The sequence below is a fragment of the Strigops habroptila genome, chromosome 1 (genome assembly GCF_004027225.2).
Source record: "Strigops habroptila isolate Jane chromosome 1, bStrHab1.2.pri, whole genome shotgun sequence".
In the NCBI taxonomy this organism is placed as follows: domain Eukaryota; kingdom Metazoa; phylum Chordata; class Aves; order Psittaciformes; family Psittacidae; genus Strigops; species Strigops habroptila.
In genome coordinates, this window is record NC_044277.2 from 305,217 (window position 1) to 331,185 (window position 25,969).

The following is a 25,969-nucleotide window of genomic DNA, read 5'->3' on the forward strand; positions in this document are numbered from 1 at the left end:
TCTGGAGTCCTCAGCACAGAAAAGACATGGACCTGTTGGAGAGGGTCCAGAGAAAGGCCACAAAAATGATGTGAGGGCTGGAGCACCTCTGCTGTGAGGAGCAGCTGAGAGAGCTGGGCTTGTTCAGCTGCAGAAGAGAAGGCTCTGGGGAGACAGAGCAGCCTTTCAAGTACTTAAAAGGGTCCCATAAGAAAGATGGGAGGGACTTTAGCAGGGCCTGTTGTGACAGGACAAGCGGTGATGGGTTTAAGCTATAAGAGAGAGTTTCAGGCTGGATGTGAAGAAGAAATTTTGCACAATGAGGGTGGTAAAACACTGGCATAGGGTGCCCAGAGAAGCTGTGGCTGCCCCATCCCTGGCAGCGTTCAAGGCCAGGTTGGACACAGGGGCTTGGAGAAACCTGCTCTAGTGGAAAGTGTCCCTGACCGTGGCAGGGGGTTGGAGCTGGAGCAGCTTTAAGGTCCCTCCAACCCAAACTATTCCATGATCCTACGCCGAGCAGGGCTGGGCACAGGGGCTGCAGCCACCAGGAGCAGTCCTGGAGGCTCTTTGCTGCTGTGGGGTGTTTGCCCTCCTGCCTCACTCACAAAGTGTTGCAAATGCCCCAGCAGGAGACCTGGGAGGGTGCAGCAGGTCCCATGAGGAGCACCCAGACCTGGCTGCCTGCACCCATCCTGAAGAGCTGCTGCCTGTGCTGGGATCAACCCCAATGCACCCATTGGACAGTCAAACCACGGTGCTGGAGGGAGATAGAGGTGGGCTGTGGACACTGGAAGGTCTGATGGTGGTTGCGGCTGAGGACAGCCTGTGCAGAGCCCTGGGGGCTGTTGCCAACCCCATCCCCAGGGCTGTGGCTGTGGCACACACTGCTGCAGAGGAGCCTCATTGCCCACAGACCTGTGCCAGCGGGTCCGTGCCTGGCGCCTTCAGTCCTGAGGCTGCAGCCAGACCTGCTGCGGGGCTGGAGCAGGGCTGAGGAAGGAGCGGGATGGGTGGGGGAGCAGAGATGGCTCCATATTCCATCGACTGCAGAGCCCTGGCACTAGAGTGAGAAATGCCGGAGCCAGGCTGGACTGGCCCTACAGAGCCACGGCATCAGGTGCTGCAGAGACCTTGATCCTCTGCAGCCGGTCACAGTGCTGCCCACTGGCACCTCCAGACCCAGCTGCGTGTACACAGCCTGAGCAGGACTGCCCTGAGCAGGGCATGCACTGTGCCCACTCCAGCTTGTCCCATATCCCCTGGGCCAGGCCGGCAGCTTCTGCTCACAAGGGCTCCTCTGTCTCAGCCGTGCTCCAGGCCGGGTGCCAGGGGAATGGTTCCAACAGGCACTGGCTCCATCTATCACAGACTGCTTTGGTTTGGGAGGGAGCTTAAAGCTGGAGCTCCAGCTCCAACCCCCTGCCATGGGCAGGGACACCTTCCACTAGAGCAGGTTGCTCCAAGACGCGTCCAGCCTGGCCTTGAACATTGCCAGGAATGGGGCAGCCACAGCTTCTCTGGGCACCCTGTGCCAGCGCTTCACCACCCTCACAGGGAAGAACTTCTGCCTAAGAGCTCATCTCAATCTCCCCTCTGGCAGGTTAAAGCCATTCCCCCTTGTCGTGTCCCTACAGGCCCTTGTCCAAAGCTCCTCTCCAGGTTTCTTGTAGCCCCTTTAGGCACTGGAGCTGCTCTAAGGTCTCCCCTTAAGGAGCCTTCTCTTCTCCAGCCTGAACCAGCCCAGCTCTCTCAGCCTGTCATTAAATCCACCCTCAGTCAGTACACAGCCATTCCCCCTTGTCCCACCCCTTCCCACCCTGTCCAAGGGTGATGTCAGTGCTCAGATCTGCCCAGGCAACGCTGTTTGTGTTGGCAGGTTTGGGGTTGCAGCTGACGCCGAGGTGTGGACGTGGGGTGGGACAGGACGGGACATGGGGCGCTGCTGCTGCCCCTGCCCCTGCCCCTGCCCCTGGGAAGGGCCGTCCCAAGCCAGCCTGGGTGGGGAGCGGAGAGGAGAGCCAGGACTCAGTGGGCTCTGCCTGGTCTGGGGCTGCTGCAGGGGAGTGTGAGGGGACTGTCTTGCAGGCTGGGAGCGGGGGGTCCCTCATGCTCACACCAGGTGCATGCACTGGTGCTGGCAGCCCTGAGCCTGCAGCACAGACACCGGGGTGGGCAGCACCCTGCCACCGGCTCTGCCCACCCTGGTCCTGTGGCAGTGCCACCTTGCCGGGCTGGCAGAGCCCTTCCCTGGTGGGAAGATGGTGGGTTAGGTGCCACAGAAGGTGCTGTGCTTGGGGGGAGCTGGGCTCAGCCCAGCCGTGCCATGGGCACACCCGGAAGCAGCACCGGTGTGGCTGTGGTATCTGGAGACCCTCTGTAGATCCCCATGCGCCCCATTCCTGAACCAGCCACCGGCACCGGAGCGTAGAGGGGATTTGGGCAATGCCACCCACAGAGCTTGGCAGCCTCATTCCCATCGATGTTTTGTGGGGCCGGAGCGGGACCCCCGGAGGCAGGGAGCTCCCTGCGGCGGGCAGCGGGGGTGCGGGCAGGGGAAGGGCCCGGCTGCTTTCACCACACATGGAAAGTTTCAGTAACCGCCTGCCCGGCGCGGGGCGGTTCCTGGCGGGGGCTCAGGCTGGCGGGGCCGCAGCTCTCCCTCCGCCACTATTCGCCACGCGGTGCCTTTCGCTTCTGGCTATGCCAAGGAATGTGCTGGCGTGAGCTGCGGTGCCGGGCGAGCTGCTCCAGTGGTCGCTCGGCCCTTTCACACCCACCGGCACCGCGAGCTGGTGCCCGCATGAGTCATCGACCATAAATCCCGGAATGGTTTGGGCTGGAAGGAACCTTACAGCTCCTCCAGTTCCAGCCCCCTGCCACGGGCAGGGACACCTTCCACTAGAGCAGGTTGCTCCAAGTCCCGTCCAACCTGGCCTTAAAAACTACCAGGGATGGGGAAGCCGCAGCTTCTCTGGGCAACGTCCCCAAGTCACCCTGAGGCTCTTCCTTGTGCACCCAGTGCCATGGGCAGTGTTGCAGCTCCGGCTGCACAGGATGACCCTGCACGTGTGCACCCGCAGGGCAGCACCGGCTGCCGGGGCCGTGGGGAGGGACTGGGAGAAGGGGCTGGTTTTACTGGTGGACTGAGGGTCACAGTTTGAGGGAGGGGGTGCTGGAGGAGGAGTCTGCTGGGGAAGGGGGAGCAGCGCATTGGGAAGAGGCTGGGTCTGCAGGTGGGAGCCGGAAGGTCTGGCGGGGGCGTCCCTGGTGGGATGGGGTGAAGCAGGGAAAGAGCAGGAGATGGGGCAGCGACTGAAGGGTGACAGGGATGGGGGGGGCAGATGGAGCACTTCGGGGGTCCCTACCCTGAGCGGTGCTGCCTGCATGGCTGCCATGGAGCAGGGGACACAGCGCCTGCATCCCACTGATGGCCTGTTAGTGCCTGGAGCTGCGGCTGCTGTGGCTGCACCTGGGGTCAGTCCTGCAGCACCGTGCACCTCCCTGGGAACAGTGTAATGGTACTGCCAGTCCCAGCACGTGCTGTCCAACGCCTGCCCCTTCCCCGTTCCCAGCGCATGCCAGGGCTCTGGCACTGCCATCCTCCACCCCCAGCACACCGCAGTACTGTGCAGTGTTGCCCTATGGCCTGTGTCCTGCCCCGGCACCGCGCTGCGGGCAGCAGGCGCAGCCACACCGCATTCCTCACATACCTGGGACCCGCCTTTGTCCGCTGCGGTGCCGGTACGGCCGGTGACGTCCGGAACCTCTCCTACCTGTCCGTGGTGGTCGCAGGACGGGTTCTCCCGGCCGGTGCCCACAGTCCCGCTGCTTTGCCGCAGCTTCCTGCCGGGACCGCAGCACGTTTAAACCTCACCCTTCCCCGCCCCTGGGGATGACACACGGGCCTGGCCCCGCCAGCAGCACATGGGCCCTCCCCGTGCTCCCGGGGTGCCCAGTCCCCCCATGCAGGAGTCTGGCTGCATTCAGCAGCCCATCACCACCTTCCCTGCACCAGGCCGCGGCGGGCACAGGAGCGATGCAGGGTGATGGGCAGAGGTTCACTGGCCCCACAACAGCTCCGGTGCAGGAGGCGGCCATGTCCTGGCAGCCGTGTCCTGGCAGCTGAGTGCTTGGAGAGTGCCACTGCAAAGGGGACGAGAGAAAGGGGAGACACCCATGGGGCCAGTGTAATAGAATCATAGAATCAAGGAATGGTTTGGGTTGGAAAGGACCATTTAGCTCCAACCCCCTGCCACATGCAGGGACACCTTCCACTAGAGCAGGTTGCTCCAAACCCCTGTGTCCAACCTGGCCTTGAACACTGCCAGGGATGGGACAGCCACAGCTTCTCTGGGCACCGTGTGCCAGTGTCCCACCACCTTCACAGTAAAGAACTTCTGCTTATATCTAACCTGAACTTCCCCTGTTTCAGTTTAAACCCATCACCCCCTGTCCTGTCACTCCAGTCCCTGATAAAGAGTCCCTCGCCAGCACCCTTGTAGGCCCCTTCAGATAGCGGAAGCTGCTCTGAGGTCTCCATGCAGCTCCTCTTCTCCAGGCTGAACAGCCCCAATGTTCTCAGCCTGGTTTTGTACAGGAGGTGCTCCAGCCCCTGATCATCCTTGCTCCCCAGAAGCACCCCGTTCTTCTCCCCATCACCTCCCCCAAGCCACCAGGCCCAGCAAAGCCCCTGCACTGCATCCCACCCAGCTCCTCTCCCCTGCACCCACCCCAGCCTGCGGCACAGCCGGTTCCCACTGAATCACTGCAGTGATGGGTGTGTTTAACCAAAGCTGGGGCTGCAGCGCTGTGGCCTGACCCCGCTCCACAGCAGCTGGTGCAGCGGGGGGGGGACCCTTCCCTGCTCCCCACCCCAGCGTCACCCACATCCCTGGAGCCTGAATTGCCCAAAACATGCCCAAGCCGCCCTGTTGCCACCTGAGTCATCCAAACACCCCGGCCCTGCCTCCATCACCAGCCCCACGCCCTGTGCCTGCTCCACCCTGAGCACCCCCTTCCCCTCACCATAGTGCCACAGGGGCTGTGGGGGCCCTGACAGTGCCGTGGACACCGCACATGGTGATTGGGAGCATTGGGTGCTGTGGGGTTGCGCCACCAGCACCACAGGTGATACGGTGAGGAACGGATGTGGATGCACAGCACCAGCACCATAGGTGATGCAGTGAGGAAGGGATGTGGATGCACAGGACCAGCACCATAGGTGATGCAGTGAGGAAGGGATGTGGATGCACAGCACCAGCATCACAGGCGATGCGGTGAGGAAGGGATGTGGATGAGCATCGCCTCGAGGTGTTGACGGGCGTGGGAGTGTGTTGTCTGGACAGGTGCTGGTATCCAGGCATGGGGCCGGCTGGCTGAGCTGGTGGCATGGCATGGCATGGCACGGCACAGCACGGCACAGCGCAGCATGGCACAGCATGGCACAGCACAGCACAGCATGGCACAGCACAGTACAGCATGGTGCAGTGCACTCTGTTGGGCACACAGCCCTGGTGCCTGCGGGTGAATCCCACGTGCAGAGACGTCCCCCAGGAATGGCACCCAGGCAGGAGCCCCCACAGTGCCGGTGGCTCAGGCAGCACTGAGCCCACAGTGCCAGGAGGGGTCCTGGGGAGGAGGGAGGGCAGGAGAGGTGTGGAAAGGAGGATGAAGAAAATAGGAGAGACATGAAGAAGAGGGTGAAGGACATAGGTGAGACGTGAGGAGAAGAATAAAGGACATAGGGGAGATGAGTGGAGAGGAAGATGCAGGCCATGGGAAATGTCACCAGGATAGTGTCACCTTGGTGCAGCCCGAGCCATGGGGCTGGCCCCAGATCCATGAGGCAGTGTCAGCACAGGGGCAGCACCAGTGGGGCTGGGGCTGTATCTGGGCCGGCACACGCAGAGCCCAGCGCTGGCATTGGCAGCAGCATCGTGGTGCTGGGGAGCCATAATCCCAAGGCAAACAGGGAGGAGTGTTCAACACGGCTGCAGCCGCCATGGGCTCACCACCAGTGTGTCGGCCTGGCCATACTGGGCTTTGCTGGGGTATACTGGATCATACTGGGCCACACTGGGCTATGCTGGGCTGTACTGCACTGTGCTGGGCTGTGTTGGGTTGTGCTGAGTGTCATAGTGAGATCCCTGCACCCACACATGCAAATACTCTCGCATGGGGAGCGCCGGTGCCCACACACATGCACAAGCACAGGCATAGGCACGGCACTGCACACGCGTGTGCTCGCACATGTGCTGGCCCAGCAGAGCGCAGCATGTCCGGGCTCTGCTGCACGGGATGGAGCAACCAGGGCCAGTGCGTGGCTCCGTGTGGGAGCATGGGGCAGGGCAGTGTTCCCATGGCTGCACCGGGGCAGTTGGGAAACAGGGTGGCACCTGCCCCCCAACCATGGGAGAGGGACGGCACCACCACAGGGCACAGCGCTGGGGCTTGGGTCATGGAAACATGGAGTCATGGAATGTTTTGGGTTGGAAGAGACATGAAAGCTCCTCCAGTTCCAACCCCCTGCCACAGGCAGGGACACCTTCCACTAGAGCAGGTTGCTCCAAGCCCCTGTGTCCAACCTGGCCTTGAACACTGCCAGGGATGGGGCAGCCACAGCTTCTCTGGGCACCCTGTGCCAGCGCCTCAGCACCCTCACAGGGAAGAGCTTCTGCCTAAGAGCTCATCTCAATCTCCCCTCTGGCAGGTTAAAGCCATTCCCCTTGTCCTGTCCCCACAGGCCCTTGTCCAAAGCCCCTCTCCAGGTTTCCTGCAGCCCCTTTAGGCACTGGAGCTGCTCTGAGGTCTCCCCTTCAGGAGCCTTCTCTTCTCTAGGCTGCCCCAGCCCAGCTCTCTCAGCCTGGCTCCAGAGCAGAGCTGCTCCAGCCCTCACAGCAGCTCCGTGGCCTCCTCTGGACTTGCTCCAGCAGCTCCATGTCCCTCTTGTGCTGTTGCCTCATCCCCATGTGCTGGCCACCCACAGCCATGAGGGCACCAGGGTGTCCACGGGGTCCCCTCCAGTGCTGCATCCTCCTGCCTGTTCCTATGCTGGGGGGCAGTTGGGATGGGGCACAGCTGCAGTTTGAGGTAGTATGAGGCACGTGGGCTGTGCCCCAGTCCAGGACGTTGGAACACTCCTGCATGGGGATTGTCCCCAGGTGTTGCAGAGCACAGAGGTATCTGCAGCCAGAACCACCCTCCCCGTGTGCTGGGCTGCACCCCCAGAGGGTGAGCAGTAGGTCAGGGAGGGGATTCTCCCCCTCTTTTGTACTCTGGGGAGACCCCCCCTGCAGTCCTGTGTCCAGCTCTGGGGCAACAGCACAAGAGGGATGTGGAGCTGCTGGAGCGAGGCCAGAGGAGGCCCCGGAGCTGCTGCGAGGGCTGGAGCAGCTCTGCTCTGGAGCCAGGCTGAGAGAGCTGGGCTGGGGCAGCCTGGAGAAGAAAAGGCTCCGTAAGGGGAGACCTTGGAGCAGCAGTAGCTCAGGAGGGACATGGAGCTGTTGGAGCTCCTCTCCTGGGTGTGGGCTCCCACAGGAATTCCAGCGATGTGCCCTGGGTTTAGAGGTGTAACCGGCACAGTGCCCGCTGGCAGCACCACAATGCCCGAGGCCTGCCCAGCGCCTCTGCCGCTGTCACACTGCACCAGCAATGCCCCATGGACTGCAGGCGAGGGGACAGACAGGGATGGACAGACGGATGCGCAGCCAGCCGGGCGCTCATAGAAAACCATCTACTGTTTATTGGTGCCGGTGGGCCGGGCCTGGCCGGGGTTACATTCAGCTCTACTGCTCTCCGGTTAGGGGGTGGTGGCAGCATGCGGCAGCGGAGCCGGGGCCTGCGCTGAGGGGTGCAGTGCGGTGCAGAACCCCCCCAGGCAGCCCCAGTCCCACCAGGATCAGGGTGGCTGCAGTCACGGCCTCAGCACAGGCACCAGGGGGGGCGGGGGTGGCACCGGCGGGGGTGGCACCAGCGGGGGCGGGGGTAGCACCAGAACCAGGGCTGTGCCACCAGTGAAGGCACCGAGCCCGGCACCAAGCCCAGCCATGGTCCACTGGGGTGCGGGCAGCAGGATGGGAGGACCCCCCAACCCAGCACCGATGGCACCGGGGGACCCCCCAACCCAGCAGCAATGGCACCAGCAGCCACCCCAAGGGGTAGAGCCCATCACACTGGTGTCTGGGCTGCTCCAGACTGGTGTCTGCGGCTGCAGCGGGTGCTTGGAGTGCAGCACCAGGGCTGCAGTGGGGCAGGGGCTGCAGCAGCCAGACCGGGGAGTTGCTGTGGGGCAGGGGGTTGCTGTGGGGCAGGGGGTTGCACACACGCTGTAGCAGCGGTGTGGGTCAGACCTGCGGGCACATGGCTGCAGCTCCGCCATCCTCCGGCGGACAGGAGGGTCCTGAGTGGGGCCGGCCAAGGGTGCTGGTGTGGGGGATCAGCGGCAGGGGCTGCAGCGCTGCGGGGGGGACTCCTCGAGTGGCTCTGCAGGGGCATGGAGGGGCCAGAGCTACACCGGTGCTGCCAGACCCAGGGCCTGCCCCACACACTGCGGCTGCCCTGGGGTCCCACTGCCCCATGGCACAGGCAAGGTGCAGCCTGCAACAGGACCCAGGGCAGCAGCAGCACCCAGGGCAGCAGCAGGGACCCACAGCGGTGCAGCCTCACCTGCAGGTGCTGCAGCCAGGCTCTGCTCAGCCGCGGGGAGCTGCAGCTCGGCCGCGTCAGGCAGGAGGGAGCCACGGGCACGGGGGCACCGGTCACCGGAGCGCGTCCTGCGCTGCACCGACTGCAGGCACAGAGGGTCAGTGCCCGCCAGCAGCCGGGGGACACTCGAGGGGTCCGGAAGGTTCCACAGCTCTCACCTTCCTGGCCAGGGGGCTGCAGGGGGCCGAGGCGCTGCTGTAGAGGCTGAGGCTGGAGCTGGAGCGGGTGGGGGACAGCGCTTTGGATGAGGGCGACGATGCACTGCCCGCGCCCGCCCCGAAGGCCTCCGCGCTCAGGTACTTCTCATTGATCTTTAGGTTGGTCCTTCCCTTCACTGGGGTGATGGAGGCGGTCACAGGGGCTGGGAACAGGGCTGCATCCCGCAGGGGCACTGCCGCAGCATCGCACCAGCGCACCCACTGCAGTGCCCACTGGCAGTCCCCTCGGGTGCAGGTGCCAGGGTGGGGGAACCCGCCCATCCCCACACCTCTGCAGGGGTCATTCTTCACCAAGAACTCGTCGAGCGCGATCCAGCCGCCACCGACCCTCACCATGAGGGTGCTGCGCAGGATGCGCACCATCCGCAGCTGCTGGGACTCCCCGAACTGCAGCGACACCATGACAGGGCAGGGGGGCCAGGGCGGGGGGGGTCAGGGCAATGGGTGGGGTGCCAAGGCAGGGGGTGCCAGGGCAGTGCAGGGTGTGTAGGGCAATGGGGGGTGTCAGGGCAGTGCGGGGTGTGTTAGGGGCTTTGGCAGGGCTGGGTGCTGGGGAGCGGGTGCCAGGGCAGGTCCCAGCACCCAGCTGTGCCCATCACCAGGCCATCGGGTCCCCTCCATCCCCGTGCTGCAGCCTGCAGCACCGGGGGGCCCACGGGACATGGGGACATGGCCCCTCCCCAGGCAGACACCACAACGCATGGGAGCTGCAGCACCTGGCACAGCACAGGCTGCGCACCAGTGCTGCGGCGCTGCCAGCACTTACCCGGTACCTGTTGGCACTGATCTGTTCCACCTGGAACCGCTTGGCACAGTTGCACTGGGCCACTTGCCGGTTCACCTGCAGGGGGCAAGCGGGGGGTCAGCCCCCAAGGGACCCCCCCACCCCACCGCAGTCCCCCTGGCCGCAGCTGCACCTCATCCTGGATCTGGTCAGCGTCAGCGCCACGGCGCAGCGGGTCCCGGTTGGGGTGCAGGGCGCTGACAAACTCGCAGTAGTCAATGAAGCCGTCTCCGTTCATGTCAAAGATGCTGGCGACAGCGTTCATCTCCAGAACATTGGTGGGGAACTCTGGGTGGGAACGGCACCCTCAGCACATCATGCCAAGGGCAGATGGTGCTGGCACCAAACCATGGCCCCCGGAGAGGGCATCATGGAGTCATGGAATGGTTTGTGTTGGAAGGGACCTTAAAGCTCCTCAAGTTCCACCCCCTGCCACGGGCAGGGACACCTTCCACTAGAGCAGGTTGCTCCAAGCCCCTGTGTCCAACCTGGCCTTGAACACTGCCAAGGATGGGGCAGCCACAGCTTCTCCATTGGACCTGTTCCACCACCCTCATGGTAAAGAACTTCTTCTTAATATCTCACTTAACTCTTTCCTCTTCCACATAGAAGCTGTTACTCCTCGTCCCATCCCTACCTGTCATTGTCCAAAGCCCCTCTCCAGGTTTCCTGGAGCCCCTTTAGGCCCTGGAGCTGCTCTAAGGTCTCCCCTTCCCACAGCAGAGGGGCAGGATCCCCTCCCTGAGCTGCTGCTCACGCTCTGGGGGCGCAGCCCAGCACATGGCGGGGTTCTGGGCTCAAGCACACACTGAAGCTGGGTCATGGGGAGCTTCTCCTCATCGAATACACCAAGACCTTCTCCTCAGGCTGCTCCAGCCCATCTCCTCCAGCCTGGGCTGGATGCCACAGACAGACCCCATCCATCCCCATCTCCACCAGCATGGCCCCATTGCTCCCAAGGTGTCGAGGGGGATCCTGTGGGATCCCCAGGCACTCACTGGAGGAGAGGACACTCTCGATGAACTCCCGCTGGCTGATGCGCCCGTCCTGGTCCCTGTCGATGCCTCGGAAGACGTCAAGGACACGGGACTTCATCTGCCCAATCCAGTGCATGTAGCGCTTGCGCCAGACCCCAAAGTCAAAGTGAGCAAATTCCTCCAGCTCCGAGAGGCAGAGATGGGAATTAACCCCCCAAGAGACACCACAGCCCCGGCGAGCACGCTCTGACCAGGCAGTACCCGTGTGCTCTGCCCAGGCAGCACCCCAGTGCATTGCTCTGCCCATGCAGCACCCACATGCATCACCCCTGCATCACCCCATGCTCTGCACCCACTGGTGCTGCAGCACGGCTGCCTACCTCCCGCAGGCGCTGCAGGGCTGTCTCGATCCGGTACTGCCGGTCCAGCGCCAGGAGCCAGAGCTGCTGCCAGCGCTGCAGGACCTGTGCCGTGAGTGGGCTCTGGGGCTCCCGCACCCCGGGCAGCTCCACTGGCGCCTTCCCCGCACTGCGGCGCCCTGCAGCCAGCGGAAACGCCATGAGGGCGCAGCCAGGGCTGGGGCGGACGCAGCATGGCACAGGGGGGGTCCTTACGTGTGGCCAGCCGGCGCGTAACTGGCGGGGCCAGCTCCGCAGCCAGCTTCTGCTTGCAGCTCTTGGTCACCCTCTCCACGTCGGGCTGCTTGCGGTTCAGCTCCTCCATGAAGACCTGCGGCAGAGCACACTGAGCACCCACCGGCCACAGCAGCACGTCCCACCACTGCTGCAGTGCAGCCGGGCACAGGGTGATGCTGTGAGCGCAGAGCAGCCCCACTGCACCCTCCTGCATCTGCAGTTCTTGGTGCAGAGCCCATGGGCTTGGCTGTGACATGTGAAAGCTGCTGCAGCAGCACTGCTGCATGCACAGCCACAGCCTGGTGTGCCTGCAGCCCTCGGTGGGGTTGAGGCCAGCGGGGGCACACACGCAGCATGTCACAGGCCTTACTGCATGCTGCGCACTGAGCTCCTGCAGCGGCTCCGCCTCCTGCGGCAGCGGCTCCATGTCCCGCAGTGCCAGCGCCTCCTCAGCCGCTGCCATCCACTCCAGGAGCTGCGCTGTGTCCTCCCGCTCGGCTGCCAGCCGCGACGCCTGCGCCTGCAGCCGCTCGCCCTGCTGCTGTGCCCAGCGCTGCACCTGTGGCACAGCACGGCCAAGGCTGTGGTGGCTGCAATGGGGCAGGGAGGCTGCAGGGAGCCTGCAGTGGGGCTGTGAGGGTCTGGGGGGGGCTGCAGTGGGGTTGTAGAGGGCTGCATGGCTGCAGACCCTGGGGGCTGTGGCTGCAACTGGGCACTGCGGGGTCATGGCATCAGTGGGGACAGTGCCTGCATGGTGCACTCCTGCCACGGAGCAGGCACAGGGACCCGCAGCCAGCAGCCCCAGTGGCTATGAGGCAGGGCTGTGGGGCAGGGCCATGGGTGCTCCCATCCGTGCCATGGGGAAGGGACCCTGGCCAGCAGCGCCCATGGCCATGGGGCAAGCGCAGGGAGCACCAGTCCTGGGTCCGTGCCTGCGGCAGCAGCTGAATGTGCCAGCACCGGTGTCTGCACTGCTGCGGACGTGCTGCTGCCAGCACGGCCGGGCTGTGCTGTGACCTATGTGCACAACCCAGAGCAGCAGTGGCTCCAGATCAGGTCCCAGGATCTGTGACCCCTCTTCAGGAAGGGCGGGAGCAGGCAGGGATCAGACAAGGATCAGCTCAACCTGTCAGACCTGTCCGGGGAGAGCTGGAAGCCTCCAGCTGCCATGGGAGCGCCACTGGGATGGGGATCCTGGGACATGGATCCCTGCCTGGGCTGGGTGGCAACTGCCATCCCATGGACACGAGCCACCACCATCAGCAGGACTATGGAGGCCCTGGGTGATGGTGGGAGCCATGTGTGCCGGCAGCTCACGGAGGGCAGGAGATGGACATGGTCACCATCCAGACCAAGAGATCATGGAATCATGGAGGGTTTTGGGTGGGAGGGACATTAAGGCTCCTCCAGTTCCAACCCCCTGCCACAGGCAGGGACACCTTCTACTAGGGCAGGTTGCTCCAAGCCCCTGTGTCCAACCTGGCCTTGAACACTGCCAGGGATGGGGCAGCCACAGCTTCTCTGGGCACCCTGTGCCAGTGCCTCAGCACCCTCACAGGGAAAAACTTCTTCCCCAGGTTTCCAGCCCTGGAGCATCTCTGTGACCTCCCCGGACATGGGGCCCCATCTCACCTCCTGGAAGCGGCTCTTGGTGACGGTGACCCAGGACTTGATGGTGATGACGGAGTCAGGGTGGCAGGAGGACAGGATCTCCTCCCCCAGCGAGGTGATGCACTCCAGCTCCAGCTGCTGGCACTGCAGCGACTGCAGCAGCTCCTGGGGGGGACATGCACTGTGGCAGCACCGGGTCCAGCTCCCGCACCCACCACACCCCCAGCACGAGGGAAGGGAGCTGGGTCACTATGCACAGCTGCAGGTGCATGGGGTGCATGGGACCCCAAACCCCCACCCCTCAGCATCCCAAACCCATGTCTGGGTGTGATGGGACCCTGGCGGGGGCTGCAGCAAATCAAGACATGCCGGGGCAGGGATGCAGTGCCTCGGGGCAGGGATGCACCAACCTGCAGCAGGTCGCGGCACTGCTGCACGGCCGCCTCCTCCTCAGGGATGGCGCCGTACTTGAGGCTCTGCTCCGACTCACCGAGGCGGCGCAGGAATGACTGCACCAGGCTGTGGAACTCCTCGGCCTGCAGCAGACAGAGAACCTGCTCAGCACCCATGTGCAGCTGCAGCACCAGGGCCCAGCCCCCAAGACCCCCGACCAGACCCTGCAGCTGCTGCTCTGGTACCTGGCGCATGTGACTCACTGCAGCTCCATGTGCCCAGAGCTGCTACCAGCCTGGCTGCAACCCACAGCAGGACGGAGGGTGCTGCTCACCACAGTGTGGCACCACAGCCCCCACCGGGGCCTCCCTATGGAGCTGCAGCACACAGCGTCCTGCCCCTGGCACCTGCATCACACAGCCTGGCACCTGGGCATGGCGGCTTGCAACATGGCCACACATGGAGCTGCATGGCCACACGCAGCACCCTGCAGCACAACCATACACAAAGCCCAGACACCCCAAACAGCAGCCTGCAGCATGGCCACACAGAGCCCAGACACCCCACACAGCACCCCTGCAGCATGGCCACACAGAGCCCAGGCACCTAAAGCAGCACATGACCACCCATCACCCAGGCACACCACACGGCACCCTGCAGCATTGCCCCATGCAGTCCTGGGCACCACATGACCCCCTGCAGCCTCTTCCCCCCGACCCACTGCAGCCCCTCATGCTGCCCCACTGCAGCCCCTTGCCCTGACCTGGCGCAGCGCTGCCTCCAGCCGTGCCTGCCTGCCCAGGGAGAGGCGGCAGACCAGGTCCCAGCGTGTGCTCAGCTCCTCCAGCTGCCGCTGCAGCCATGGCGAGTTGCCGCGCGCAGGGTCCCGCACTGAGCGCATCAGCGCCCGCACACAGCCAGCGCGTTTGCCCAGCTCCTTCTGGAAAACCTGGAGCAGGGGGAGACGCCGGCGGCTTCCCAGCACCCTCCTGGCCCCACTGCAGCGCAGGGCTCCGTGCAGCACAGGCACCACTGCAGCAGCGCGGACCGGGGGCTGTGGCCATCACCCTGCACCGGGCTCCTGCCCTGCAGCAGGGGGGTCCCAGGGTGGCTGGAGATGGGATGGGGATGGAGACGGGGATTGATGGGGACGGGGACATGGAAGGGATGGACGTGGGATGAAGGTGGGGACAAGGAAAGGGATAGGGATGGGATGGGCATGTAATGGGGATGGGGAAGGGGACAGGGATGGGATCAGAATGGGGATGGGATGGGATGGGGACAAGGATGGGGATATGGGGATAGGGACAAGGATGGGGACATGGGGATAGGAACAGCATGGGGACAGGAATGTGGACAGGGAAGAGGACAGGGATAGGTACGGGGACACCCACCTTGTGCTTGTCCATCAGATCGCTGACCAGGTCGCGGTCGCCGCCAACAGGCGCGTCCTCACTGAGCTGTGGCTCAGCGCGGTACAGCCAGTCCAGGAGTGCCTGCAGTGCCTCCGAGAACTTCCCTGACAGCAGCAGCTTCTCCTCCAGCCAGTGCTGCCTGCCAGGACAGTGGGCACGTGCAATGCCGCAGCGCCAGGCCCGGCACTGCGGGGCAGGAATGGCTGCACCTGGGACCCGGCACCGTGGAGCAGGGAATGGCCAGGGATGGATCATGGATCCAACCAGGATGGGGAAGGCCCGGGCGTGTGAGGGCAGGGGTCGAAGTAGGGAGTTGAAGGCCCAGGGAGGAATGGCGAGGCCAGGAGCCACATGGGAAGCAGAGGACAGCCCATCTCACCTTATCCCATCCCCAACCCCATCTCTGTCTATACCCATCCCATCCCCATCTCCATCCCCATCCCTATCTTCATCCCCATCCTCATTCACATCCCACGCCATCCACTGCCATCCCATCTAGTCCCACCTCATCCCATTCCATCCCCATCTCCTTCCCCATCCCCACCCCAATCCCATCCCACCTGCCCACAACCATACACAAAGCCCAGACACCCCAAACAGCAGCCTGCAGCATGGCCACACAGAGCCCAGACACCCCATACAGCACCCCACAGCGCGGGCCCACCTCTCAGCAGTGCGGCTGCACAGGGCATCCCAATGCTCCTTCAGGTCCCGCAGCAGCTCCTCCAGAGGCTGCAGGTCCTGGTCCAGCCGGGCCCCTTCCCGCAGCACCCGCCCGCTGCGCAGCGTGGCCTCCAGCACCGGCCGCTTGGAGCGCAGAACCTTCTGGAATGCCTGCGTGCAGAGCACGGGGGCATGGTGAGATGGGGATGGGGACATGGGCACAGGGATGCTCCTTCTGCCCCAAGTGCTGCAGGGCACCTTTGGGTGCTGATGCCCTTCAGCTGGGGGTCCCCCCACCCCAGGTCTCCCCGCTCCACAGACATAGGCCCGGATGCATCCCACAGGAGCCAGGACCCCCCGGCACAGCTCCACCTTGTGCTCAGCCAGCTGGGACTTGAGCTCCTCCTGGCTCGTGGTGGTGTCCGGAGGCACCTCCAGGCTCTGCTCGGCCTCGTCCATCCAGTCCAGGAGCAGCTGACGGGACTCACTGAACTGCAGTGCAGAGACAGGGGCCGGTGGGACCATGGAGGAGTTTGGGTGGGAGGGACCTTAATGCTCCTCCAGTTCCAACCCTCTGCCACAGGCAGGGACACCTTCCACTAGAGCAGGTTGCTCCAAGCCCCTGTGTCCAACCTGCCCTTGAACACTGCCAGGGATGGGGCAGCCACAGCTTCTCTGGGCACCCTGTGCCAGCGCCTCAGCACCCTCACAGGGAAGAACTTCTGCCTAAGAGCTCATCTCAATCTCTCCTCTGTCAGGTTAAAGCCACTCCCCTTGTCCCATCCCCACAGGCCCTTGTCCAAAGCCCCTCTCCAGGTTTCTTGTAGCCCCTTTAGGCACTGGAGCTGCTCTAAGGTCTCCCCTTCATGCACCAGAGGGGCAGAATCCCCTCCCTGACCTGCTGCTCATGCACTGGGGATCATCCCAGCACACGGTGTCTGGCTGCAGACATCATTGCTGGTGCTGATACCTGCTTGCTGCGCTTTCGAGCCTCCTCCAGCGTGGCGCCGCGCTCCGCCAGCCGCTGCAGCACCTTCCCCAGCCGCTCCCTGGCCGACAGCACCATGTTCTGGATCACGGCCCCGTCCTGCTTCCTGCTGAAGTCCCTCAAGCGAGCAGCCACAGCCTCTAACGCAGCCAGCTTCTCCCCATGGGCACTCGCCTCCTTCACCAGCGCCTGTGGGGAGCGGGTGCAGCTCAGCCTGCAGGAGCCTCTGAGCCAGGGGCATCCCCTGCACTGTGGCTGCTGCTGGGGAGCCCTTGGGGCAGCCCCAGGGCCCAGTGTGGCCCTGGGACCTGCCCGGCTCTTGCCTTGTGCTCCTGAAGCTGCACGGTGACGGTGTCCAGGACAAAGCTGGGCGGCGCGGGGGCCCCAAGCTGCTCCTCTGCATGGGCCACCCAGCGCAGCAGCTCCTGCACGGTGCCGTAGAACTCGGTGCTGACGGTCACCCCCTCGGCCAGGCTCTCCTGCGGGCAGCGCGCAGGGCTGAGGGGGACGGGCGCCCGCAGCAGCCCGAGCCACAGCCACAGCCACAGCGCGTCGCTCCCTGCACACCTTCCGCTCCTGCGCCTCGGCGCGGACACTCTCCCACTTGTGCTGGAGCAGGCGCAGCCCATGCTCCGTGCTGCAGGGCTGCCCCGTGCCGCTGGGGCCCAGCAGCCGCTGCAGCCGCTCCCGCAGGCTGCAGTACGTGTCCTGCTTGGAATCCAGCTCCCTGCACAGCTCCTGTGGGGACGCGGTGGCAGCCCCGGTGGCACAGTCACACCGGGGATGGGGACATGGGGACGGGGATGAGGATGGGGATGGAGACATGGGGATGGGGACACGGATAGGGTCATAGGGATGGGGGCAAGGATGTTCCCACTGTGTCCCAGGGTTGCTGGGGGACACAGGGGTCTCTGCCTGCTCTGGGAGGGCAGAAGGCAGAGATGGGTCCTGGAACCTCAGTGTGGTGAGGGTGGATTTGGGACACCCAGACCCCCTGCCAAGGGACACCCAGGACACCCTTGCAGCAAGGGGACACCCCGGGGCAGCTCCAGTGCTCACCAGATGCACCGTGAGCATCTCTTTGGTGGTGTCCGGGTGGCCCCATGCCGGCTTTGAGAAGAAGAGCTGCAGCTCCACCTGCTCCAGCCACTGCAGCAGCTCTGTGATCTCCAGCGTGATGTCCTGGACCTGGCAAAGTGCTGGGGTTCAGTGCCGCAGCAGCACAGGCAGCACCACAACAGGCAGCACCAGGACCAGCAGCACCGGGGTGTGCAGTGCCGGTACCGGCAGCACCACGGCAGGCAGAGCTGGTACCTGGCTGAGGTTGTTCTCCAGCTGCAGCTGCCGGGTCTCGGTCTCGCTGCGCACCAGGTCCCAGCGCTGGTTGAGCTGGTGCAGGCTCTGCTGCAGCCCCTCCTCGCTGTGCCCCAGGCTGCAGAGCAGCAGCCCCTGCGCCACCTCATTCACTGCCTGCACTGTGCGCGCATGGCATAGCACATCGTTCCGCAGCACCTGCAATGGACACCACAGTCACAGCCAGCGCCGCTGCACTGGGGACCCACAGCACCACCCGGCTGCGCAGCGCAGGGGTCCTCACCCAGGTATCTGGGCTGCACCGCGCCCATGCCCCATGTCCCATGTCCCCCCTGTCCCCGCTCACCGTGTGCTTGGCCAGCTCGATCTCACAGCTCTGCAGGTCAGGGCGCAGCACCGTGGGGCCCTGCAGTGTCTCGGCCGTGTGCGTCAGCCACTGCAGCAGCTCCTGCAGCTGGTGCTGGAACTGCCCCAGCCCCAGCAGCGCCGCCTCCAGCTCATGCTGCGCCGGGGGAATGGCCGCTCTGAGCATGAGACCACCCGGCACCCACTGCACCGCAGCCACCCAGCACCCACCCAGCTCCCCATGCACCGGCACAGCCCCCATACAGCACCATACACCCAGCACTCGCATGGCACCCAGTGTCACACACCCAGTACCCTATGTACCCATGCACCCGCAGAGCCCCCATAAACAGCACCAGCATAGCACCCCATGTACCCATGCACCCATGCAGCCCCATACACCTGCACAGCCCCCACACAACCAACACCCATACAGCACCCAGCACCCACATGGCCCCCTTGCACCCACACTGCTGTCCCCCTGTACCTGCCGGCTGACAATCTCCTCCTCCAGATGGTCCCAGCGCTGGCGGAAGTCATGGAGCGGGGCCGGGGGATCCCCCTGGGCTGTGTCCCCCTGAGCCAGGTCCCCCTGGGCCGTGCTCCCCGTGCTGGGCTGGTGCTGGTGCTGCCGCAGGGTCTCCACGTCCACCCGGCACTGGTAGAGCTCCCGCTTGAACTCCTGTGGCGGAGGAGACAGGGCGGCCCTGGCACCAGCTGTGGCACAGCACGGGATGGCAGAGCATGGGATGGAATAATATGGGACGGGATGGGATGCCAGAGCTGAGTCTAGTTTGGCACAGCATGGCACAGGATGGCAGAGCTAGGTCTGGTGTGTGTCCCACATGCCCCACGCCCACCCCACATGTGCCCCACGTGGCCAGACGTACCTTGAGTTCTGCCAGCTGCTGCTGCAGCACCGGCAGGTCCCCCCCGACCAGGAACTCCTCGGCCAGGCGCAGCTCAGCCGCATCCAGCCACCCGCAGACACGCTGCAGCCGAGGACAGGGGAGTCGGAGGGGGCCAGGCCCAGCCCTGCTCATGTCCCCATCCGTGTTCCCCATCCGTGGCCGCATCCATGGCCCCATCCGCATCCCACATGGTGCCAGCACAGCATGGCCCAGGCACTGGCACCATCGCCCTGCACCCTGCAGCCCTGCGGCCCACACCACTGCCCCATTGCATCCTGCCCCACTGCCCCACTGTGCCCTGTCCCACTGCCCTGGCAGCCCCAGTGCCACACTGCACCCTGCTCCAATGCAACCTGCCCCACTGCCCCCCGCCAACCCCACTGCCCCACTGCGCTGCCAGCCCCACAACCAAGGCAGCACCATGGCCCCATAGCCCAGCCACCCCACACCTCTACTGCCCCACACCCCTACAGCACCACACCACCCTCCTGTTCCCCTGCCCGCCCCATGCGCAGGGACACTCCAGCCCCATGCCCAGCACAGGGTTGAACCTGTTCGGTGTCCTGGTGGGTGACAGCAGCCTGGAGCTGCTCCTCGAGGCGGCCGAAGCGCCGGGCCCAGGCCTGGCTCAGGCTGTGCCACGAGCGGTAGAGCTGCGGGGTGAGGGGGGGTCAGCGGCACCACAGGGACGAGGGGAAGGGAATGGGGGACATGGGATGGGCAGGCATGGGATGGAGGGGGGGGGCATGGTGGAAGCGTTGGTGGCACCACACGGGGTTCATGGTGCTGGGGCTGCCCCACCCTCACCGGGTCCCACCGTGCATCCCAGCACACTCACGTCGTCCATGCTCCGGGTGACATCGGGTTTGCCGGGGTCCCCGCAGGCGGCCGCCAGCTCCACGCCAACACTGCCGAGCGCGTCCAGCTCCACCTGCAGTGTGTCCAGCTCCTCTCGCAGCGCCTGCAGGACCCACGCGGCTCAGGGCAGCCCGTGCTGTGGCACTGCCCCTGCCATAGGGCGGCCTGTGCCATGGGGCAGCACTGCCGGTGCCATGCGGCTGCCCGTGCTGCAGCACTGCTGGCACTGCCTGTGCCATGGGGCTGTCCCTCAGTCCCAACCCATACCTGCATGGACCGCAGCCGGGCGCGGATGGCCTCAGGCTCGGGGATGTCCTCGGTGTCACCACCGGCATCCTCCAGGGCCAGCAGCACATGCTGGGTGTCGCTCAGCGCCAGCGCCAGCTCAGCCAGGCCCTGCCAGAACCGCTCTGCCAGTGGCAGCACATCCCGCAGCCACTGCTCCCGCTCCTGGCACCGGCGCTGCAGGGACCCCCACTGCGCCTGCAGCTGTGCTGGCCGCTCCTGCAGCCCTGCAGGGACAGCAGCGGCACTTGCACTGTGGCTTGGGACTGGCACCTTCACTGGGACCCTACACCAGGACCAGCACCATGCACCAGAACCCAACACCAGCACCAGGACCCCACAACCTCACAGTGGGACCCCGCACTGTGACCCTACAACCCTGCACCAGCACCCTGCACTGGGACCCTGCACCAGGACCCTGCACCCTGCATCTGCACCCCACACCCTGTACTGGCATCCCACACCGGGACTGGGACCCTGCCCTGGCACCTTGCACCAAGACCCTGCACCAGGACCCCACAGCACCACCATGACACATGCACACCTGCAGCTGCGGTGCCACAGCCGGCCTCCCGCATGCTGCCCAGCAGTTCCTCGCCCTGCGCCTGGACCGCGGCCAGGGTAGCCCCGAGCTGCTCCAGCTCTGCCAGTGCCAGTGCGTTGTCCTGGAGCTGCTCCCGCAGCTGTGCCGCATCCCCACGTGCGCCGGGCTGGCTCTGCAGGCGCCGTTGCAGCCGCTCCAGGCACTCCCGCAGCACATCCATGCGCTCCGACAGCTGCAGGGAGACACAGGCCCCAGCGATTCGTGGGGAGCCCCAGTGGCCACCAGAGTGTCCCCCCCCAGTGCCAGCCCCCCGCCAGCGCCGTACCTGGCTGTACCGCGGCAGTGCATCCTCCAGCAGCGCAGCAGCCTGGCGCAGGCACTGCCGGATACAGTTGTAATGCTCCTCGGCCTCGCTGCAGCGCTGCCGGAATGGCGCCGCCTGCTCCGGGCTCAGCTCCTGCAGCTGCGCTGCGACACGCTGCAGCTTCCCCAGCAATGGCCGGTGCTCAGCCAGTGCCTCCCGCAGGCTCTGCAGGCACAGGGAGCTGCAGAGACTGCGCACTGCTGCTGCTGCAGCCCTGTGCCTGCCACCACCTCACCTGCAGCAGCTGCTGCTGCTCCTTGAAGCCATCGCAGTCGATGGCGCCAGGCATGAGCTGCAGCGCAGCCGCCTGCGCCTCCTGCAGCCAGGGCTGCAGCTCCTCCTGCGCCTCCATGAACTGCGCCAGCAGCACCTGAGCCTGCTCCAGCCGCTCGCCGTGGGCCCCGCAGTGCTGCCAGAGCTGCTCCATGTGCTCCTGCAGTGCCTGAGCCGACGGCTGCCGACACACGCGGTGACACGGGCCATGGGCACTGCTGCGGCGGCACCATCACCGCGTCCCCCCCCAGCAGCCCCTGGCACCACTCACCTGCAGGCGCAGTTGCAGTGGGTCAGGGACACGGCACAGCAGTGGGTCGGTGACGCGCAGCAGCCGCTCCACCAGCGCACGGCGGTGCAGGACCTCGGCTGTCAGCAGCTGCAGGACACGCAGTGGATGCATCAGTGCTGCGGCTGTGCATGGGGGCTCCAGGCAGCGCTTTGGCACAGACCCACCTTCTGCTCCTCAAGCTGTGTGCGCAGCACCGCGGCGTCCAGTGGCACCGGCCCCGGCTGCTCTATGCGCGCGGCAAGAGCAGCCATGCAGCCCAGCTGCGCCTCCAGGAGCTGCTCCAGCTGTGGCACAGGGACACCATCAACACCACCAGTCACACCAGCATGACCGCAACCACCCACCTCACTGCAGCGCAGAGCCCCCAGTGCATCCAGCACCTTCTCTCCCTGCTCAGCACCATCACCGCAGCCTGGCTCCTGCTCCATGCGGCTCAGCCATAGCACCAGGTCATCCTGTGCCGCATCCAGGCGGGACGAGGCCTCCAGCGTCTGCCCCAGGCGCTGCGCAGCGTCAGCGCTGCTCCGGCACACAGTGAGGTACCGTGTCTGCAGCGACTCCAGCTTCTCCTGCACCAGCTGCGCCTCCTCCCCTGCGGCACCACCGCAGCCGCCATCAGCACCGGCAAAGGCCCGTCCCTGGCTCCATCCCCCAGCATGTGCTGCGGTGCCGCTACAGCCCCAGCAGCACTTGGTGCCCATCATCACTCACCTGTGACCATGGCCAGGACCTGCTGCCCGCTCGCCAAAGCACTGTCCAGCTCCCCCAGCCGTGCACCAACCTCCTGGCACAGCTCCTGTGACATGCTGTGGTGACTGTGGCTGCCACTGGCTCCAGCACCCACCCCACAGCACCCATGGGTGCTGCACCCCCTGCCCCAGCCGCACAGCCCAACCTGGCTTTGCCGATAGGTGTCCTGCACGTTGCCGCAGCCATCGGCATGCCAGAGCTGTGCCAGCCGCCGCTCTGCAGCTCCTAGCCACTCCTGGAAGGAATCGGCGACCTCCTGGAAGTGCAGCGCTGCCGGCAGGATCCGCTCCAGGTGGCCAGACCTGGCGGGACCCATGTCAGCCGGGGACAGGGACGGTGCCACCGCGGCCCCAATGGGCCGGATCCCCCCCTGTGGCCTGGCCAGACCCACCTGGCTCCTGCCTCCTGCACCAGCCGCTCCCACCTCTCGCTGAGGCTGCTGGTGCCGGTGTCACGCGCCGGGGTGCCGGCTCCATCCTGCAGCACCAGCTCCATGCGCGGCCGCCGCTCCTCCAGCAGCCGCTGCAGCAGCTGCAAGGTGGCAAGATACAGCACTGCAACCGCGAACACACACACCCCCTGCACTGCAGTGCTGCGGCGCAGTGCTGCGGCACAGCGCTGGCACCACCTTGGCACCACCACACCTTCTGCTCCTCTAGCTGTGCCTTCGCCACCTTCGCCTCAGCCGACGGCGGCCTCTGGTTGCCCACCAGCTCCTCCATGTCAGCCACCCAGGCCAGCAGCGCCTCCGGCGTGTCCTGCACCCGCTCCACTGCCACCAGCGCCACCAACGCTGCCTCCTCCAGCATCGGCACCGCCTGCGGGGACATGCAGCTGAGCCCTCGGCCCCACGCACCCGCGCTCCTCCTCAGGGGATGAAGGCCAGGCGCTGCCAGCGCCGGGGCTGAACCCATCCTGCGGCACCAGTGACGCCAGAAGCGTGCGGCCCCACATGAGCCAAGGGCCAAGGCTCCCAGCATGGTGCCGGCGGTGGCGATGGTCCCTGCCCGCGGTCACCTCTGCGGCGTCTGTATCCCCGCGGTGTTCTGCCGGCGCGGTGCCGGTGCCGGTGAGCGGGACCTCGGCACCCGGGTACTGCGTCACCTCCACAATCTCAGTGACAATGGTCTCAGTCACCTCCGTCACCTCTGTCACCTCTCGCCGGGTGCCGGGGGCCCAGCCCCATGTGCCACAGTGTGGTGGGGGTGTCCAGGCTGCGCCCAGCACTGGGACACATGCGGTGCTGCCATTCTGCACTGGCACCGGCGCTGGGCTGCGCTTCAGGCTCCCAGAGGCACCGGGCACTGCGCTCCAGCCATTCTGTACCGCGTCCAGGGCCATGTCCCGGAGCTGCGGCTCCGCTGAGCGCCGGCTCCTCTGGCCCAGGCAGCCAGGCCGGGTCACCGAGTTCCCCATGGCACCGGCACCGGCCTCAGCTCTGGCCTGCAACGAGCCACGAGGATGCGCGTTACCGGAGCCACCACTGTGTCCTGCGCCCTGGTGCTGCCTGCGAGTCACCCCGCACCAAGCCAGGAGCTCATGGCGTCAGCACCGTTCAGTGCACATGGTGCCACTGGCCACACTGGCACTGGGCTGAGGCTCTCGTTTGGCACCGCTTTGTGCTGGTGAATTATGGTGGAGCCGGCGAAAGGAGCCACCTGCTGCTGTGGGGCCCATGGAGGGGTGTGGGGCTGAGGATGTGCGGGTGTGGGGCTGGATGCAGAAATGGAGGGGTGGGGGAATGTAGGGATGGATGAGGGGTAGGGCGTGTGGGGCTGGGAGCACCCACCCATCGGGTAGGGAGCAGGGAGGGGCACCCACACCCGCACCCGCCCCTCGCACCCCGTGCACTCACACACACTCACACACATGTGCACACGCCGCAGCCTCGCACCCTCCCCGTGCCCCGGGCTGGGCCTGCGCTGCCCGTGTGAGCACCGGGGCACGCGGGGCCGGGCTGCGCCATGCACCGGCGCACGGCCCTCGTGCACGGGGGACCCTGCGCACGCTGCACGTTGCACGGGACCCGGCGCGCTCAAACCCCGCAGCGGCTGCACCCGCCCCGCACCCAGCCCCGCGCCCAGCCCCGCATGCACCCCACATCCCGCCCCACATCCCGCCCCGCGCGCTGCCGCCCCTCGACCCCCGCGCCCGATCGCGGCGCCCCGCCGCCCCCCTCCCCCGCACTCACCACGGCGGAGCCGGGTCCGGGGGGTCTCGGGGGGGGCTCCGGGAGGCGCCGGTACCGAGGGGGTGTCGGGGCGGCTCCCGCCTTTGTTCGCGCGCGCTAGGGGGCGGGGCCCGGCGGGACGCTCCGGTACCGGCGCTGCCCCCGCTGACCCCCGCCCCTCCCCCCCCCGGCGCGAGCCGGAGCCGTTACCGGGGAAACCCCCGGGGCTCGCGCCAGCGCCGCCGGCCCCGCCCCTACCCGGCCCCGCCCCCTCCCCCGGCCCCGCCCCCCGCCCGGGCCGTGTCCCCCCCATCGCGCCACAGCCCCCCGGGGGCACCGCGGGGACACCGCGGCTCTGACCCCTAACAGCGCTGACCCACGGCGGCGCTGACCCACAGGGACACAGCCCCGTGGTGCCACAGCCCCACAGCGGCCCAGCCCCACAGCGGCCCAGCCCCATCACGGCACAGCCCCACGGCTGCGCAGGTGCCGGGCGGGCGCTGCTGCTGTTGCTGCTGCTGCACCACTGCACACGGTGGGAGCCCCCTGCGCTGCAGCAGCAGGGCCGGCTGCACCCTGCACCATGTACCATGTGTCCTGCACCATGTACCATGTACCAGGCACCTTGCACTCTGCATCAGGCACCCTGCATCATGTACCATGTACCATGCACCATGTACCATGCACCATGTACCATGCACCATGCACGTGCTGCAGGCACTGGCGCAGGAGATGCTGCGCTGGTGGATGCGGCTCCCGCAGGACCCCCAGGTGCAGCGGCTTTGGCTGCGCTGGTGCCAGAGACGCTACCACAGGGAACAAGCAGCTCCTGGCGCTCTTGCAGCATCTACCCGCTGCACCCGGCCCCCACAGCTGCGGAAGGGAGGTGACAGAGGCCAGCTGCAGGCGCAGGGGGACAGCAGCTGGACGGGGCTGCACAGGCACGGGCAAGTGACAGCCTGTGCATGGCTGCACACCCTGCATGGCTGCGCACATCCTGTGCATGGATGTACCCCTGTGCATGGCTGCGCACATCCTGTGCACGGATGTACCCCCGTGCATGGCTGCGCACATCCTGTGTGCAGATGTAACCCCACACATGGCTGCACACCCTGTGTGGGTAGGGGACATGGCTGCATGCACCTTGCACGCTGCACATCACCGATGGGCAGGGGACCCGGTGCCACATACGCTGCCTGGTCTGCGGTGCTGCAGCACATGGCTGTTCCCAGCACCAAAAGTGTCCCCAGTGCCCACAGGACTCTGAGGCTGCAATGTCACGAGCAGCAGCGCGGCCATGGTGACCAACAGCTCCAAGCCCACGTGGCTGAAGGTGCTGGTGAGCCAGGAGCAGGACCCGTGTCACCAGCGGCGCCAGGTCCCGTGTCACCAGCAGGAGCAGGACCATGTCACCAGCCACACCAGCGCTGTGCTAATGTGTCCCCAGTTGTCTGCATCCGTGTCCCCCCTTGCCCCTCTGGCGCCGTGGCCGGG

General features: G+C 65.9%; 2 protein-coding genes across 2 annotated transcripts in view; both read right to left on the reverse strand.

The window, feature by feature from the left end:
• The window catches only part of EPPK1 (epiplakin 1), a 34,303-nt gene extending 29,243 nt beyond the window's left edge, over positions 1 to 5,060 (reverse strand). The window contains exons 1-2 of the mRNA XM_030500622.1: positions 5,008 to 5,060; positions 3,693 to 3,825 (exon numbers count right to left, since the gene is read on the reverse strand). Coding sequence (XP_030356482.1) covers positions 3,693 to 3,825; positions 5,008 to 5,060 — 186 coding nt within the window. The remainder of the gene's footprint in view (positions 1 to 3,692; positions 3,826 to 5,007) is intronic.
• A 2,640-nt stretch (positions 5,061 to 7,700) lies between these two features.
• Positions 7,701 to 24,673, reverse strand: LOC115608288 (microtubule-actin cross-linking factor 1, isoforms 1/2/3/5-like). The gene is made up of 39 exons (XM_030486935.1): positions 24,497 to 24,673; positions 23,323 to 23,748; positions 22,950 to 23,123; positions 22,697 to 22,836; positions 22,451 to 22,607; positions 22,267 to 22,351; positions 21,936 to 22,147; positions 21,720 to 21,839; positions 21,535 to 21,642; positions 21,226 to 21,444; positions 20,952 to 21,155; positions 20,627 to 20,858; positions 20,065 to 20,309; positions 19,778 to 19,900; positions 19,491 to 19,592; positions 18,919 to 19,020; positions 18,516 to 18,710; positions 18,030 to 18,185; positions 17,684 to 17,881; positions 17,429 to 17,557; positions 16,937 to 17,107; positions 16,693 to 16,848; positions 16,352 to 16,558; positions 15,754 to 15,873; positions 15,383 to 15,552; positions 14,698 to 14,857; positions 14,067 to 14,252; positions 13,321 to 13,446; positions 12,932 to 13,075; positions 11,670 to 11,858; positions 11,279 to 11,393; positions 11,045 to 11,202; positions 10,686 to 10,848; positions 9,821 to 9,975; positions 9,670 to 9,744; positions 9,173 to 9,290; positions 8,844 to 9,019; positions 8,647 to 8,767; positions 7,701 to 8,463 (listed from the first exon to the last, which is right to left on the reverse strand). Exons 2-39 carry the CDS (start codon positions 23,719 to 23,721, stop codon positions 8,417 to 8,419), a joined length of 6,057 nt encoding a protein of 2,018 aa, XP_030342795.1. The 5' UTR covers positions 23,722 to 23,748; positions 24,497 to 24,673; the 3' UTR covers positions 7,701 to 8,416.
• Between the last annotated feature and the right edge of the window lie 1,296 nt (positions 24,674 to 25,969).

Excerpts from the sequence above, each read along its gene's own strand:
- LOC115608288 (XM_030486935.1), bottom strand. The coding sequence starts at position 23,721 with ATGGGGAACTCGGTGACCCGGCCTGGCTGCCTGGGCCAGAGGAGCCGG. Across the intron at positions 21,643-21,719 it reads CACAGCTTGAGGAGCAGAAG|CTGCTGACAGCCGAGGTCCT; the intron begins GTGGGTCTGTGC and ends CGTGTCCTGCAG. Across the intron at positions 13,076-13,320 it reads AGTGCCGCGACCTGCTGCAG|GAGCTGCTGCAGTCGCTGCA; the intron begins GTTGGTGCATCC and ends TGTCCCCCCCAG.